Source organism: Rhipicephalus microplus, chromosome 4 (genome assembly GCF_043290135.1).
Source record: "Rhipicephalus microplus isolate Deutch F79 chromosome 4, USDA_Rmic, whole genome shotgun sequence".
NCBI lineage: Eukaryota > Metazoa > Arthropoda > Arachnida > Ixodida > Ixodidae > Rhipicephalus > Rhipicephalus microplus.
In genome coordinates, this window is record NC_134703.1 from 28,920,517 (window position 1) to 28,937,718 (window position 17,202).

At 44.3% G+C, this 17,202-nt stretch overlaps 2 protein-coding genes across 4 annotated transcripts in view; one reads left to right on the plus strand and one right to left on the minus strand.

Moving 5' to 3' along the window:
• The window catches only part of Dgk (diacyl glycerol kinase 1), a 422,138-nt gene that overhangs the window by 163,415 nt on the left and 241,521 nt on the right, over positions 1-17,202 (minus strand). The gene's annotated exons all lie outside the window — the stretch shown is intronic.
• Positions 1-17,202, plus strand: part of LOC119171801 (nose resistant to fluoxetine protein 6) — a 44,888-nt gene that overhangs the window by 5,432 nt on the left and 22,254 nt on the right. The window contains exons 2-7 of the mRNA XM_075893001.1: positions 1,578-1,760; positions 10,076-10,266; positions 11,179-11,284; positions 12,350-12,431; positions 14,592-14,701; positions 15,292-15,474. Coding sequence (XP_075749116.1) covers positions 1,578-1,760; positions 10,076-10,266; positions 11,179-11,284; positions 12,350-12,431; positions 14,592-14,701; positions 15,292-15,474 — 855 coding nt within the window. The remainder of the gene's footprint in view (positions 1-1,577; positions 1,761-10,075; positions 10,267-11,178; positions 11,285-12,349; positions 12,432-14,591; positions 14,702-15,291; positions 15,475-17,202) is intronic.

Here is a 17,202-nt window from a genome sequence, read left to right on the forward strand (position 1 = left end):
ATCGCTAATGCAAAGAAGCGCAAGAGTAAACTGTATTTGGGCTTAGAGCGAATGCATACTGCATTCAAACCAGCAATTATTAATGAAGGACATTTGCATGTTGGTGATCATGAAGCGAGTAGGGCGAAAAATGATCAATCTATAACGAACGAAATAAAATTCGTTGAAATACTTTTCGGTGGACTATGGACAGTGTATTAATACATGCACGTATAAATACCAGCGAATGGAGAAGAGAGAAATCGCTATGGCAGAGGAATCAGTCGTACAAAAAGAGAATCATACGAAAAAAAGGAAATCGTAGAAAGCGCAAAATTAGCTGTTGTCTTTTGTTTTTGTTTTTGTACAGTGGACGTAGCAAGGCCCGTTTCCCCTGTCTGTGTATGAAGATTTTCTGATTAGAAATCTACCCAACAAACTCTTCAATCGTTTTAAGTCTTGTAAACTAAACATGGTGGCACAGATGGAAAGAAATACCCTTCATTGTGTTGTGAGAGAATATCGCAGCTCGTGAGATCAAATTTCGGCTACGGTGGCTGCGTTTTCGATGGGGGAAAAATGCTGTAGGCCCGTGTGCTCAGATTTGGGTGCACGCTAAAGAACCCCAGGCGGTCGAAATTTCCGGAGCCCTCCACTACGGCGTCTCTCATAATCATATGGTGGTTTTGGGACGTTAAACCCGACGTTTCAATCGATCAATCAAATGAGAGAAAATCGAAACAAAACCATAAGGACAACTATATAAGACTGTTTAAAAGAAGTTTCGATTGTGTGAAGTGAGAACAGCACCGTTGAAAATGCAGTCATAATTGGTCACAACATATAGAAACTAGGCGGACACAAGCTGAAACAATGATGATTAGACAACACTAAAGAATACCTTGTAATCATGACTATCGTGAAGGAGTGCACGGTGAAAAAAATTGGAGTGTAAAGAGGACTGTATAGACTATACTACCCAGAGTAAAGAGCGAATATTGGTAGCCGACAATTTACGGTGCTTAAATCAATCCCTAATTGTTAAACAAAAACAAGATAGTGCACTATTTGAACATAGTGTTAATGGGTGAAAACCGCAACACGCCCAATATGTTCAGAGATGCCCTTTTTTGTGCGATAACGGTTTTTCCATAATATGTATTCCGAAAAAAAAAATGCCTAACGTTAACGCTCTTTCTGCATGTTTGCATAAGTTATTTAACTTAGTACTTCATCATGTTCGCAAGAACAAATGGTAGCAGGTATATTGACAAGCTTGTGTATTGCTTCACACTGTTCTTATTGGAGCTTTCTGCACGTTTAAATCCCCTCACCCCTTCCCTCAGTGCAGGGTAGCAAAACTGGACGTGCGTCTGGTTGACCTCCCTGCCTTTCATTTCTTCCCTTCCTCCTCCTCCTCCTCCTTTAGACACAACTGAAGCTTACGTGTTGGCAAAATTCTATCACTGTACAAGCCTTGCTTTTACATAACATAAGGCCGTTGCAGATCTCATTCGTTTTGAATATTAATATGCTGTTTGCTTCAACGAAACGTTTCTACCTGTTACTAACGTATTATTCTGTGTCTCCTTTTCCAGTCGACAGCGTCATCAGCTCCCGCAGATTAAAACTGATTAAGATGAAGGCTGAGCAGTGGGATCCAATCCTGCATCGACTCAATGCCAGTGCTGGTAAAAAGGAGGATGCGAACGCCCAGTGCCGTGCTGATATGCGGAGGTTCATCGATGCCATAGTCCACCGCCAACTAGCTGGTCTTCAATGTAAGCGTAGAAAAATTTACAGGATACTTCGCGTGCATTCTAAGATTCCCTGCAGACTTCCTGAAACTCGACAGAGAGTATTACTGTTAGATGCGAAGCAGCTCTTTGACTCACATGTGTGAGGCATTACGTACGTGCTTCCGTACGAACGCACCGCAACGCATTCCCATCGCAGCAGGTGTTGGAGTGGTGCCAAGTAGGTCACGCCGCAGCTGCGCGTTGACGTGACGCTCTCCTCGCACAATTCTCTCTCAGTTGCGTGCTGACAACACTCTCTCCCTCACCCGCAGCACGCTCGCTGCAGCACCCGTAGCTGCCACTTCGACGTCGCTTGTGTGCAGGAAGCTATCAGCGTGCACCTCACCGATCACAACGCTACGGTAGTCAAGGCGAAACGTGCACCTGCTCCGGTCCAGCGCCCGTAGCCTCGACTTTGATGAAACGACGGCGACGAAGTGTTCCCGAACACTTTAATGAAACTTAAACGAAGCCCAACCCGCCTCCCGTGTCTTTGAGCTTCAAACAAACGTTTACTTGAGTAAACGCTACACCGAGTTTTGCTTCAAAGCGTTCTTTCAGCACCCGCGTCGACACCCGTTTTCAACCGGGTCAACGCCGTGCGGCCCGCTGCTGCTTCGCATCTCATCAGGGTTCAATTCGGAGAGATAGTCCATATATTTTTATTAATTAGAAGATAGATTAACAACGGGAGTTGCGTAGGGCCCTCCAAACTTATACTATCACGATGACCAGAAACGCGAGCAGTGGAAAGCACGGCAGTTGTCCCAGTCCAACTTTATCGTAACATCCCTGTCGCAAGCAAGGTGAATCTGTGATCCAGCCTGCGCCACCGTAGCGGTAGAATCTGGCTCCAACCAGCGTTATCACACCGTGTTTGCGTTCCGAGTGCCAGGCGTAACTTGCAGAAGATAAGCACGCAAGCTGCGATAGTGATTCTATAGCACTACAGTGACGCTGGCTAAAAGCACAAATTCGTCTAGCATAGCGACAGGCAAGGGACATGTTCGGGTTGGGCTGGTCCGGAGGTCACGCTGTGTTTCTTTTGATTGGTATAGCGCATCGTCGATGTGCATCTCTTAAAGCAAAACGTGTAATTAATGTGCTGCGCTTTCTTTCTGCCAACGCTAGTGCAATTTCAATTAGAAATATAGATAATTAGTAGAAAGTGGTGCAAGAATCGTTCACAAATTAAGAAGGGTTGCTTAATTTTTCACTCCTTTATACAGAAGAAAGTCGACAGTGCTGTCGATGCGAGTAATGTCATTGAGTTAAAGCGAACAAATGCACACTATACATTAAAGCACGTAAAAAAAGTCATCAGCCATCATGTAGAAAGCTTGATTACACATGCGGGAGTAGCCGTATCACAAAACAGTTATTCAACGAAATATTTAATTTGTTTCAATAAAAAAAAGAGAGAACAATTTCATTGCGACGTTTAGGTGACGTCGGTAACAGTACCCTACCGGCTCTTTTTGCTGGAAAGTTTGCTTATTTAGGAATACGACAGGTAAAATAAATCCCGCCAGAGCCGCCTTCAGTTTCAGGTGTGCCCGTTATGCTCTGTTTTTACAGGAGCTTCTAGGCTCGAATATTGGGCGATTACCTTCCTTTATATGTCTCTTTTTCGTGTGTCCAGCAAGGAACTTTGTTGACGACAGAACTGAAATGTTGATGACAGAACTGAGGCGAACTCGCCGATTTCACAACGGCGAGTTCGCCTCAGTTCCTGCCGATAAAAGGGGGATCACTTTGTAGTGTGGGGGCATTTCGTTTCGTTCTATAGCTTCTGAAAGCACCATTTACACGCGTACCTTGTGGTCCTTAAGAACGAGGTCTGTTTATGACACATCTCTGCAGGAGCTTTGTCGAACATACCTTAAACACTGAAAGACTCGTGCTCAGACTTGTTTCCTACTCTCTTTTCTTTCGAAAATACTCGGCGTGCTTTTAAAGGGGCATGGAATGGGCAAGCGAGAAACAAATTCTGGGATTTTTCACAACGTCGTCGAACCTATAGCAGGTGTTTTTCAGTGGTCTGTTTACTGAAAGCTTTGCCCCAAGACCTTTTTGCTATACGAACGTTGGCAGAAGTGAATGAAAAACAACAGTATTTGCTAGAACAGTAGAGAATGACAACTTGAGTTAGGGGGCGTCGACAAGGCAGGCTGCTAAAATTATATCTGCCTCGAGAAAACTATTAGATTTTTCCGCCCACGGTAGTTGTGCTGCTGGCTTTTTTCCCTTTGCTTGAACAGCGCTTGCAAAGAATCACGAAGAGCTGCCAAGCTATACGAGGAAATACATCCTATTTGCTCCTATAGCGTTCATGCGTCCACAGCCAACTCTAGTCTTGTAGTGTTTTTTTTTTGTGTGTGCGTGTGAGTCTGTGAACAATGGAATTCGTTTTTGCGACGAGCACCGTGGCAGCGAGTGCTTTATAGCTCGCTAGGCTGCAGTGGCAGTACTAGTTCTCTATTTATGTTGTTACCGTATATGTTTCGTAAGCTTCTTTAACAATATAAAAATATATCTACATCTGTCCCTGAATATCGTCACGAGGAATTGTAATACGCCGAGGAAAACTATTGCGTGTGTAACAGTAAAAATGCTTATTACTGCCGGCTTTTTTTTTTTTTTTTGCAGTTCTGCGTCTACGCTTGCGATGTGGGTTGGTTACGTCCGAGCCTCTTGTCTATAACTCGCCCGTGATGCACCCCGCCGCGGTGGTCTAGTGGCTAAGGTACTTGGCTGCTGACCCCCAGGTCGCGGGATCGAATCCCGGCGGCGGCGGCTGCATTTCCGATGGCGGCGCAAATGTTGTAGGCCCGTGTGCTCAGATTTGGGCGCACGTTAAAGAACTCCAGGCGGTCGAAATTTCTGGAGCCCTCCGCTACACGGCGTCTCTAATAACCATATGGTGGTTTTGGGACGTTAAACTCCACATATCAATCAATCAATAAATCAATCGCCCGTGATGCTTCTTTGAAACTTGTACCGGTGTCAAGCAATTGCCTATGATCACGATCGGGACTAATCCAGATCGAATTTCACGGCCGAGACTGGCTTTTTCCCGCAAGATAGCAGAACGGAGCCAATCACGGTTGACAAATGTCATTCTTAATCGAGATAAATGGTGCACCGGTTGACAAAGCAGTTATCCCCAAGAAGTGTCGGTTGACAAAGCTGTAATCATCAAGGAAAGCAAGTAATAGTTGCGTCGGGTATCACCGAGCTCATAATAACTGCTCATTGAAGCACCGGCTGCGACATTCCGCCATTAAAGCTAAGAGTTACGAGTCGTCTTTTCTTAGAACAAGTGGGCCCGGCTGAACCAACTGTCGCGTTTACTTGCAGTTCATCCTGCAAAGTTGATGTACACCATATGAGGCATAAATAAAACCAAGAAATTTTTCATTTAAAAGGGCCACAACGCCCGGTTGAACGCGCTACAGTGGAGAGATGAGTACAGTATACGCGCAGCTATAACGGTACTACAGCACATGACCATTGGCAGGATCTTGTTTTGGGGTGTTAAAACCTGTGCTTCATCGTGCTGAGGCAAGTGCTGGCGTTGTTCAGATGGGCAAGTTCTGGTGTCCTTTGAGAGGAGGTGCACGAGGCACAGTGCCTCTTTTACACCCTCCTCGACGCTCATGCTGCAACACAGTGTTTGGCGTAGTAAAGCGGCCTTTTAAGCTAGTTGCTAATGGTTAATTATGATTGGAAATAGTAGGGTACGCAGTCGCAACTACAAGCAGTGAGTGCACACCAGGCCGGACCCATAGCGCCAACACGATAACCGCTGGTCATTGAGGATGACAGACTGTCTTCCAAGAGAAAGCAAGCGGGGGAAGGGGAGACTAAAGCTTAGGTGGGCAGATGGGATTAAGAAGTTTGCGGGTACAAAGGGGCGGCAGCAAGCACAAGACCGAGTTGACCGGTGGAACATAGGAGGGATCCTTGTCCTGCAGTCGGCGTAGTCAGGCTGATGATGATAATACACGGTCACGTGGCAGTGGCCCCACTAATAGCATTTAAAATAATAGGTGTTGGTTGTTCGCGTCCGCAGACGTTTCTAGTGACGCCCTAAGCGTTCCTGGTGCGTCACGCAAAATGAACGATGTTTCCGAGTTACTTCCAATCTTCTCAAAAGACCACCAATGCCATAACAGGGGCTATGAATGCTTTGGAATAGTGGTTCTCCGACGGGAACGTCCGAATTCATTTTTGGTGTCTACAAATAAATCCACAAAACAGAAACAACAAAAAAGTAAAAAAAGTCACAGTTTCGTTAAAAAGACCGAAGCAATGAATGCGATAGCAACATATTCGAATGTCCAACGAAGCAAGGCTAGCATTTTAAGCAGCAATATTTGTTGTAGTAAGCATGTGGGTTGGACATTCGTCCGCTTCGTGCTGTCGAAATGCAGGGTCTTGTGATCGCTGTCGCCTCGCCTCATCCTCGTACTCTCGCACTGAGACATCCTCACGGCGGGCAAATTGCAATGTTATACGAATGGAGGCTGGAAGTCAACTCATTTAGATCCAATCTCACATAACTTCACAGAACGCTGGTGTAAGAGAGCACGGCCGCTCCAGGTACACTGTTGGTACTGCTTTTTTTTTTTTGTGTTGAGAGTGCAGCTCGTAGAAGCTCCCGCCCGCTGTGGGGGCACAAGCCGCGCGCTTATCGTTTTCTTAATAGCGTGGTAACCATATGCCTTCCCTAGTTCAGTCACGAGATAAGCGCGCGTGCTGACGACCCCGGCCGGAGAGGCGATGCTCACTGCGTAGAAAAAGGAGGCTATACCGCATCCTTGCCAGTATATATATACAGACATATAGATATGCGTGAATGACGGTGGCTGCGGCGGCAACGACGACGGCCAAAACCAGTCGAAATACTCATATAATTGGCAACAAAAAAAAAAAACTAGTTTCTCGTAGGCACACTGTGATCAGTGACAGCAGCGCCCTCTGACTTTTCTTCACCACATGACAAAAGTGTATGGCGGCGGAGCGGAGTTATGTTTCCCATTTTTCATGAGGTGGCTGTAAAGCTTGTATTTCAATTTTCTACGACATATACTTGCGAGCAAACATTTTTTAAGGCTTGCATAATTGAAAAACAAGCATATTTATTAACAGGCTGGATGTGGTTGTAGACAGCACAGCTTATTGACAAGCTGTGAAATAAAATAGGCATGACACTCAAAGGGTCCCTAAAGCGATTTTCTCACATTACTTTTTTTTTATTAGACCACTACTGGAGCAAATCATTGGCACTGGAGTTCCACTGAAACACCCATTATTAACGGAGCTACGGGTACTAAAAAAAGTACCCTCCTCCTCCGCTCCGCCTTTCACCCTCAACTGCCCTCAACTCTTCCTTCGAGCGCTCGGGGCTAAGCTCCGCCTTCACGGCGCCTGCGTCACGATGTGGCATCAGACCGCATACGCGTAAATGCCGCCACCGATCCGATACCGGCAGTCTGTGCTGCGCGTTCCACGGCCAATAAGATCAGCTGGAAACGATGACGTCAGTGGGGCAGAGCGTGTCGCTTGGTGTATTCCCGGGTGAAAACGCGTTTGGCCCAATCACAGCGATATGGAGCGATCTGGAGCGATTCGCAGATTTAAAGCGTTATAATAAATTATACAAATTACGCAGAGAGCTCAAATCGGTCTCTAAGTTACTTTTGGAACTTGGACTACCGACCCAATGTGTGGGTAAAGAATAGTCAAAACCGTTTCAGGGTCCCTTTAAGTTGGAGCTTTCTTTGTGACGGTGAAATTAAGGACACCTGTGTCACGCCGCATGTTGCGTTCAGTTACGACCCCCTTCCTTTTCCTCTGACCGCAAGGGGCTCTTCATCCCTTCCACGGGTCTACGAGGGCTCCCTCAATTGTTCATGGCTGAGAACTACTGTTTAAGATATATAGTGGCAGCTACGGCCAAAGCTAAAAACCATATTACAACATATTTTACATCACATCACATCCCTAATGAAACTGCACCATAACCAACGGCCACGCAGTAACGCTGAGCAAAGCTGGCAGACATATGTCTCGCCACCTGCATCAATGCCTGTTCTGAAGTCCATGTTCCACGTCGGATAAATGTCGCATGTGATACGGATAATAGTGGGCGCGCTTTCGCGAGCCAAGTGTCGATTAACTTGCAGAATCCTGAATTAAGACGCATTAGCAATTATCTGTCCCGCATATGTGCCGGAATTACAGGTTAGCTTATTGTGTGGGCATGCGCAGATAGGTTCACGCGTACTTTTTCGCCGCTGTGCGTCTCTTCAGTTGCTAGTGGGCGCTTGTGGTGTGGTGACTTTTCAATTGTGTCCTTGTTCACACGGCCGTCTTTTTAGGCTATATAACATGCCTTGCCGTATCGTATAAATTTCGAGCGAGAAAAAACAAATTAGCCCCGCTTACACCAGTCGCGATATCTTCAAACACCGAGTATCAGTATCTTCCATTAGCAAAAGCTCAACGACACTTTACGCATGCCGCGTTTCTCGCCTGCTATTCAGCCACGTTTGCCCATGAGTCCTCACGATAGCACAATACACGTAAAAGCATACGTGTCTATCAATATTATTTGCGCTTTCACGTCCCGAAACCTCCATATGATTATGAAAAGTGCCGTATACAGAAGTGCTCCGGAAATTCTCTGTCATTTGGTGTCCTTTCACGTGAACTGATATTACACACTACACAGACCTCTATCATTTCAACGAAACGTGAACGCCGCTAAAGGGATCGAACACGTAACCTTCGGGACAGCAGCCGAGCGCATAAGCACTTCTCCACCGTGGCGGACCAAAGCACGCGGTTCTCCAAGCGGTGCATATAACTCCGTTTGCACTTCACATCGCACAAGTCCTCTCATGACACGAATTGTCGTTCGCGACTGTCGTGCTTCTTTACGGGCTTACGCAGCTTTCTTCAGCATGAGCGCCTAAACGAGACCAGGGCGCGGTGTAAGAGCGGTGCACTCGGGATTAGGTGATTGGACGGCGGCTGGCGAGTGCTAACCAAAGTACGGAACGTAATTCCTCGCTAAGCAGCTTATGCTGATCGAAGGCACGCGTGAAAGGACGTGCGCCTTCGCCGAGATCCTCCTTGCTTCGTCGTATAAGCTTTAAATACCGGCACATAAATGTTTCTTCCATTTTCCCGTCCCTCTGGTTATTCTTTTCTGCGAACGCTGCCCACGCGTCACCCCCGTCCGGTTCGAGTTGTCGTTAAGGCTCGGCCCTTTTATTTCGGGCGTGACATTGTATAATGACGCAACACATGTGGGTGGGAGAAGGACGCATGCATATGAGTAGTGTGTGGGTCATAGCGTCAGCTTCACTTTCCCAGTGCTGTACGATGTTTAGTACGAAACCTTTGTGCAATTGCCCCCTCGTTAATTATTTACCTGATGTACAAACGAAAAGCCGGCAGGCACCGCACCAAAGAGGAAAATAAAGCCCCACCGTGCCATGCTACAACATTACTTCATTGTCGACATCCGCGAACAGCATATTGCTCAAGATCTTGGAGCTCCTCCCCATGACAGTGAACTAAATTTCCAAGTCAAGGTATATTTCTCCCTTAAAACTGATAAATTGAAAAGGCAAACAGCTTTTGATGTTCGAGCAGGACCGGTGAAGGTGAGGCCCGATGACATGAAGGGAGGGGCAGAGAAAACTCAATAAAGAAAGTCAACTGAGAGACGGGAGATTCTTTGCTATTCAGTGTTATTCTCCTTAGTACAGGAGCACAGCTTTCTTAGCTGTCTTCATGATCTGCAGGCTAGCGTGAACGGTCAAACTGGTAAGAACTGAATAGAGGTGACCGCTTTTGCCAAGGGGAGAGCGTGCGATTGATTGCTTCGAGCAGTGGTGCGTATCATCATACCGAAACCAGAAGTTCAGTGCTTAGTTGGGCGGTTCGGAATATGCCCCAAGAAACCGAGTCACAGCCCAAACAACGGGAATAACATTATTTCTCTTTGTGTACAATCGCATTCGCGCTGTCACTCGTTTTCTTTGGAACCATACCAGGTTCAAGGAGGTGAAAATATGCAGCAATTACACCTGGGTGCCTCTCTCTAGTCACCCAGCAGCATTTCAGTCATTCTGTGTGGTGATGCACTAATTAGTTTGTGATGCAGTGCTGAAGCATTTCGCATATACTACATCTTGTACGTAACAGTGGCTCCTGCCGAGCGCCGCGAAGTACCATAACAAACTGTCGTGGTCTTTCTACCCCGTGTTTTCACCCGTCAGTGTTGGACTCCCAAGGATCCATGCCAACAGGAATTCTCCACGGTGCCTTGTCGGACATGGGTTCGCACAGAGAGTGTTTCGCCGCAGAAATCCTCGACGAGAAGGGAAATGTGATTGCAAGGAAGTTTTGCGCCTTATACGTCTACAACTCGGAACCAGTGCCCAATTTTCCAGATATCATCGCGAAAGAGGTAATAGCAACTGCGACTATAGTTTACTACGTCAACATTTGGATTCGTGTTGATATAAAAATAGTTGCGTTGTTTTTCCCCGCCCGTATGACTATGCAGTGACAGTAATGCTGTAGTATTTCTGGCACCAAACTGTCAAGCAAGAGTAGTCCTATGTCCTATTACAAATACAATTAGAGAAGAAGGAAATAAGAAAGAAGGGTCTACTACCAAACCCTTAAGAGAGCAGTAAAGTTGCATTAGTATACAACAAAAGGTAAATTACAAAGGGGAGCACCGCCGTGGTGGTCTAGTGGCTAAGGTACTCAGCTGCTGACCCGCAGGTAGCGGGATCGAATCCTGGCTGTGGCGGCTCATTTCCGATGGAGACGGAAATATTGTAGGCCCGTGTGCTCAGATTTGGGTGCACGTTAAAGAAACCCAGGTGGTCGAAAGTTCCGGAGCACTCCACTACGGCGTCTCTTATAATCATATGGTGGTTTTGGGACGTTAAACCCCACATATCAAATTAAAAAGGGGACGTTCATGTAAACACAGGAAACACGCGCTAACAATGCACAGGCATTCGTATCAATTTATTTTTGTTGGAAAAATCATCCGGTTGTTCTAAACTGCAAGTACAGTATCAGAACGGGTAGTAAAAAATCTAAAAACAATAAAATTTCGGCAAATGTCATCAACATATCGATAACAGTTTTACTAAAAAGATCATAGGTTTGCAGTGAATTAACCGGCGCCGTTATCTTGCAGATTGTTCAACATTAAGGAACACCACGTGCATTGCGTTACTGACCGAGGCAATTGAGTTAAAATATTGAGTTAAAGGTATCCCAAGAAAGACTGTCATCATTACACTGTATTCGTATGCGTCTGCCTGCGCTGTAACAAAAACGCATTTCACTTGCATTGCAGCGAAGCAACGCCAAGACGTTCGCCTTCCTGCAGTCGGCGGTGAAAGTGGGCGCCTGCATCCCATCGTCGTGCAGCGAAGACGACATCAAAATTATTCTAAACGAAGGTGACGTATTACACCAACATTCTCTATGTGGGTTTACTTCGTTAGTAATTTGTTAGTTACTCGTCAAGCAAGCATTCAGATTTAAAAAAAATAAAAATGTTGACTTTCATTGCCTTGTGAATTATCCGTGATTGATTGATTGATTGATTGATTGATTTGTGGGGTTTAACGTCCCAAAACCACCATATGATTATGAGAGACGCCGTAGTGGAGGGCTCCGGAAATTTCGACCACCTGGGGTTCTTTAACGTGCACCCAAATCTGAGCACAGAATTATCCGTGATGACTATGGGCCTAGTAAGGAATGAAAAAAAAAAAACAGGAAAGAAGCAAGTACGGGAGAAAGGGAGAAGAGAAAAGACCAGCCAATTTTTAAACCGAGGGGCTATCATGCGCTGCAGGAGAAGGAATGGGGATGTAAAATGGTCGAAAAGATATGTTACAATAAAAAGAAGAAAATGAAAAGAAAAAAGTGAGAGAAAGGGGAATACAACCTTCTATAAGGTCTGCTGTCCGTGAAAAACTCAATAATTCTTTCAAAGCATTCTGCACTCAGAATGAACTTGGCCAGAGTGAGTAGTATTGAGCAAACTATATCGAAAGTGTGAACCATGCTTTTATGTGGAATATATTAGAGTGAGTCATTACAAAGTGCTTTATTCACAGCTTTGGGTGTAATAATGTATATGCACCAGCCCGGCAAGGCCGCCTTGTTTATATTAATCAAATGAGAGCTCGTGTTTCATCGGTGCAAAGGGCACAATTTTTATATGTGCTTCTTTAATCTATCTATCTATCTATCTATCTATCTATCTATCTATCTATCTATCTATCTATCTATCTATCTATCTATCTATCTATCTATCTATCCGTCTATCTATCTATCTATCTATCTATCTATCTATCTATCTATCTATCTATCTATCTATCTATCTATCTATCTATCTATCTATCTATCTATCTATCTATCTATCTATCTATCTATCTATCTATCTATCTATCTATCTATCTATCTATCTATCTATTTATCTATCTGCTATTTATTTATTTATTTAATTTTCTCAGCGCTTTCGGAGTGGGAGCTGTCCACCTTCGTTTCCGCCTGCGACCACAACGTTCCACCGGACGAGCCGTCTGTATTTGTCATGTAAGTGACCCGTCTCGACGCTCATTCGCTATGCAAATGAAAAGCATTCATCGCGTGCCGCCTGCTCCATCATCTCTTTTATTACCTCTGGAAGGGAAAAACAACGAGGCCTCAATCGCACCGGACGCGTCCTCTGGGACAAACACACTCGAGACGACATTCGCTGGTTCGGGTTACGACATTCGCTGGTTCGGGTTAAGATGTAGATAAAGAACAAAAAAAACAAATTCGCTCTGGCAAAAACACGATAAAGAACAAAAGGAGTGCAGCTCTTTATGCAGCGGCTCTCACCACATTCATTGGACAGGCGATAGACCACTGAAGGAACTCATACTTTGATGCGAGGCAACAATTGTCGCGGCAGTATATAGTCGCACAACGATCGTATTCGTTGTTTCGTTGCTTCTCTGCATCCCTGTTTCCTTTCTTTTTCTTTATTTTGCCCTGTTCATTGATTACCACAATAAGCAGCTCACCCGCGCATCAAGTATATGCACACATCATCACAGCATCGTCTTCTGCTTGAAACACAAGAAAAATTCCTGATCTGCGCCTTATTTTGCCATGTTGCCGAGAAAGAAATTTTGAAGTCGTGCGAATACTATCGAACTGCGGCAATAAACGCCTTATCTTTGAATCGAATTGCATCGTCTTCTATAAAGCTTTGCATAAATCGCATTGTATTTTATTTTTGGCTGAAACACTTCAAATAGAGGAATAGGCTTGACTGAGTGTGACGTTTTGTTGGCTTCTTTTTTTTCTAGACAGATGAAGCCGTATGTGTTTGATAATCTACGCTTAAACAGACTGTCTTTGTCGTCTTGTATTTAGGGTATTTAGGCTCAGTCAAGCATTCATGTCACTATCTCTGCTGCTTCCCTATGTCTTTATGTAATAATAATAATAATAATAATAATAATAATAATAATAATAATAATAATAATAATAATAATAATAATAATAATAATAATAATAATAATAATAATAATAATAATAATAATAATAATAATAATAATAATAATAATAATATAATAATCTTCCTATTACCTTCTTCTTTCCTTCTTCCTACTACCTGTATGTAATATAATAATAATAGCAATATTATTATTATTATTATTATTATTATTATTATTATTATTATTATTATTATTATTATTATTATTATTATTATTATTATTATTATTATTATTATTATTATTATTATTATTATTATCGAACAACAATCGCGCTATTCGCATAACTACAGCAGTCATGTTTGTGATATTACACCAACTTCATTCCCCTTACTGGATTAAAAAAAAATAATTCTTGTGGTTTTACGTCCTGATACCTCTATGTAATACTGCGAGACGCCTGCGGAAATTTGGACTATCTGGGGTTCTTTAACGTGCGCCTGGACCTAAGCACACGAGCATGTACCATTTTGCATTCATCGCAAGGCTCTTAGTTACTGAACGCAAAGCCAAAAGGAACTCCAGGATGAAGTTCTCCTCTCCGTCGATTTCTCTGAACTGTTTTTTTTTTACGTATATGTTAGAAAACAGTACACACGCCTGGTTGATCTGCCAGTATTTTCCTTTTCTAGCCTTCTCAATTTTTCTTTATATAGAATTTATTATTAGTATTTTACCTTTCTTGCTGCCAAGTAGGAGGAGATCGGGAACTTCAGACTGCTCTCCGAAGGGCAGATTGTTGCCTTAGCTCTTCAGCAATGCATAATGGTCCAGCGTGCTCGGCCTTGTTAATCTCCGTGTATTTCTCATGTGGATTCCCTCCTTTTCACTGTCGCAGCCTTTCGCAACATGCGAAGATCTGCTGCAACTTCAGGCGAAACAAACAAACAAATAAAAAAAGAAACACGGCAGCTTTTATGCGGTAGAACGCGCGATGAGTTGCGAAATGTGTCAGGAAATTTGCTAATATATAAAAGAGTGCAGTACTGTGCGAAAATAAACTAAAAGCCAGAAATCCTTGATGTTAAATACAAAAAAAAATTATTTAGCGCTGTGGGCACAGCAAAGGAATTACAAGGGTCGGTTGGCGTGACTTCTCTTTCGCTACGCCAAGTATAAACACGCCAATAGTACAACGCGAATTCGTGTTCTTTGTTGTTAAACGCACAAGGTTTACGGAGTATCTTCATCTTACTGTTCCCAACAGTTTAACTCTGGCGGCATTCGTAACTGCGGTGGTGCTGGCGACTGCTCTCGATGTTCTCCACCGACAGAAGCTTGCCCTGGCTGACCAAGCGGCGGCAGACGCAGACTTCGGTAAGGGCAATCCCCGACGTCTTTCGCACACACGAAACACCAGCACAAAAAAAAAAACGAAAAACGCTCTTCGATAAGACGACCACGAAAAGGAAACCGAATCGAAAAGATCGTCCTGTAAAGGTCTTTGAGCTACTGCCTAGCGTTTACTGTTTTCAATCCTTAGAGCGTGGAGTGCAATGTCTTTTAATTTTGTTCATTTTGAATGTTCCATAATATTAGTATTTGTTTTTCTTATCAAGCATCTGATTTTTTTATTACGACACATCATAAGCCGGGCTTTGGAGTTAGCTTTTTTTGTTATTTATGTTTGCTACCTAACGTGCCTAGTTGTGAAGTCATTCGCTTATTTTTGTTCTGCAACGAAACTCGCGTGAGCTCTGCAGTGTTACGCTTACGTCACTGCGTTACGCAAAGTATATGTCCGAGCAAATGGAGACATTGTGCTGTAGCTATGGAGCAGTGTCGCCCGTACATTCATCAAGCGGGACGGTTGCAAAAGACTTCCGCGCTGTATACCGACTCGCTTCTCGGCCCTTTCTTTCTTCTTGCCCACGAAACAAACACACAACACGATGTTGTGGCGGCAGGCTCGTTCTTGGCGCGACTCCAGACACTGTCCTTGCTTCGGACCACGCGCGAGACGTTCTGCGTCGATGCCAGCGGCAGCGGCAAAGGGGCAAAGCTCGACGTCTTCAACGGTCTACGCGTCGTCGGCCTGGTGTGGGTGATCGCCATTCACTCGTACATCTTCATGGACGATGCACTCATTGGTGAGTTTTAACGCACACTTTTTTTTTTGCAGGACGTGCAGTGCCCATCAACCTAGCAATAAATAAATAAATAAATAAATAAATAAATAAATAAATAAATAAATAAATAAATAAACAAAATAAATAAATAAATAAATCCACAACGCTTACGACACCGCCTAACACGAATTCTCGGCGCAACTATTTAGGTGTTTTGATTTTGCGACAAGTTGGAACAAACCATTCTAGAGAGAGTCATGTAGGTGTGTACAGCTGCATACCACTATATTTCATTCCCCACAACTCTCTCTCTCTCTCTCCTTCTTGAAAACACGTGTCTGCCTGTATTTTATTGCAACGATGGAAACTTCTTGGGCAGAGAAATGAGTGGTGATATATTCGAGTTGCAGCTTCAATGCCTGGTTCTCAAAGACGAGGTTGACGTGAGTGTTTTGTGAGGTCGTCTCATCAGTGGGATAAGTTACGATAGAGATAGATACGGGATGTTTTCTCACGATGATGCGAGTTGTTCTCGCGCTTAAGTGCAGACCAACGCACGTATTCTCCTTTCTTTAATCAACGCATGTGGCACATATCTTTTGTTTTCGTTTGGCACTTGCACCTGTCTGCACAGGGTAATGGGGCTCGCCCAGTTCCTGTCGCACGCACTCCATCGCTCGTGTCACGTCACCGACGGCGACGGCAACGCCGCCTAACGCAAGAAGCGGCGTCTAAGAGCTGAGCTCTAAAAGATGTGATGATAAGCTTCAGGAGCGTGAAATTCGCTCTAAACCTTCTACGCAGTAGCTGAGGCGTATTTCTGTAGCTGTCATTGTATATGCCAGATAAAACTACGTCCTGCCTATCCCTACCCCGGCGGCCGCATTTCAATTGAGGCAAAATGTTAGGCGACCGTCTACCATGTGATCTCAAAGCACGTCGCAGAGGCTGTGCTAGCCCTTTTAAGCATGATAAAAAAAAACGCAGCAGGTTGACAATTGAGGCGCATGTGAATACGCTAGCTGCACACGGCTTAGAAATTACAAATAATCCTCAAAGTGAGCAACTTCTCAATCACTGTTCTTCGAACAAACGATGCCATAAAACTAAATGACCACGCCATTAACCCAAGGTCAACGTGATTCGCTTATTTGAACGACGTAGCTTGAAAAGCTATCATGGCTGCCACGGGGTGTCGCCACACGCCCTTGCACGCGCTCACGATCACACTGAAATTAAGCTGCACGCTAGAGAAGAAAGAAAAAAAGAGATGTGCTTAAGGTCACGGTGCGCGCCTATTCTGGATGCCTCATCTTACCTCGTTGTCATTCCCCCCCACTTCATTCGAAGCTTTCTGCGCGCTCTCTGGTATACGAAAGGACAGAGCTGAAGCGCTTGAAGCGTACGACAAATCTCGGCAACTCTACTAGTATTTGACGAATCCTCAAAATCCTTGTAGGAGTACATTTGTGAGTCAATCAATTTTTCTAATGATGAAATTCTATTGTTACTTGAAAGAGTGTCACAAGGATTTCGAAAACAACAAAAACAAAACACCACCACCAGGTGGTCGAAATATCCAAAGATCTCCTCTTTGACATCCTTCGTAATGACGTCATGCTTTTCGGATGTAATTCACCAATCATTATTATTAACAATTAGAACGCCTGCCTGCTACGTTCCACTCACCTCCACTCACCCATTCACCCAACGCATGCATGGGAAAGAAAGTTCGTCATGTATGTTGTT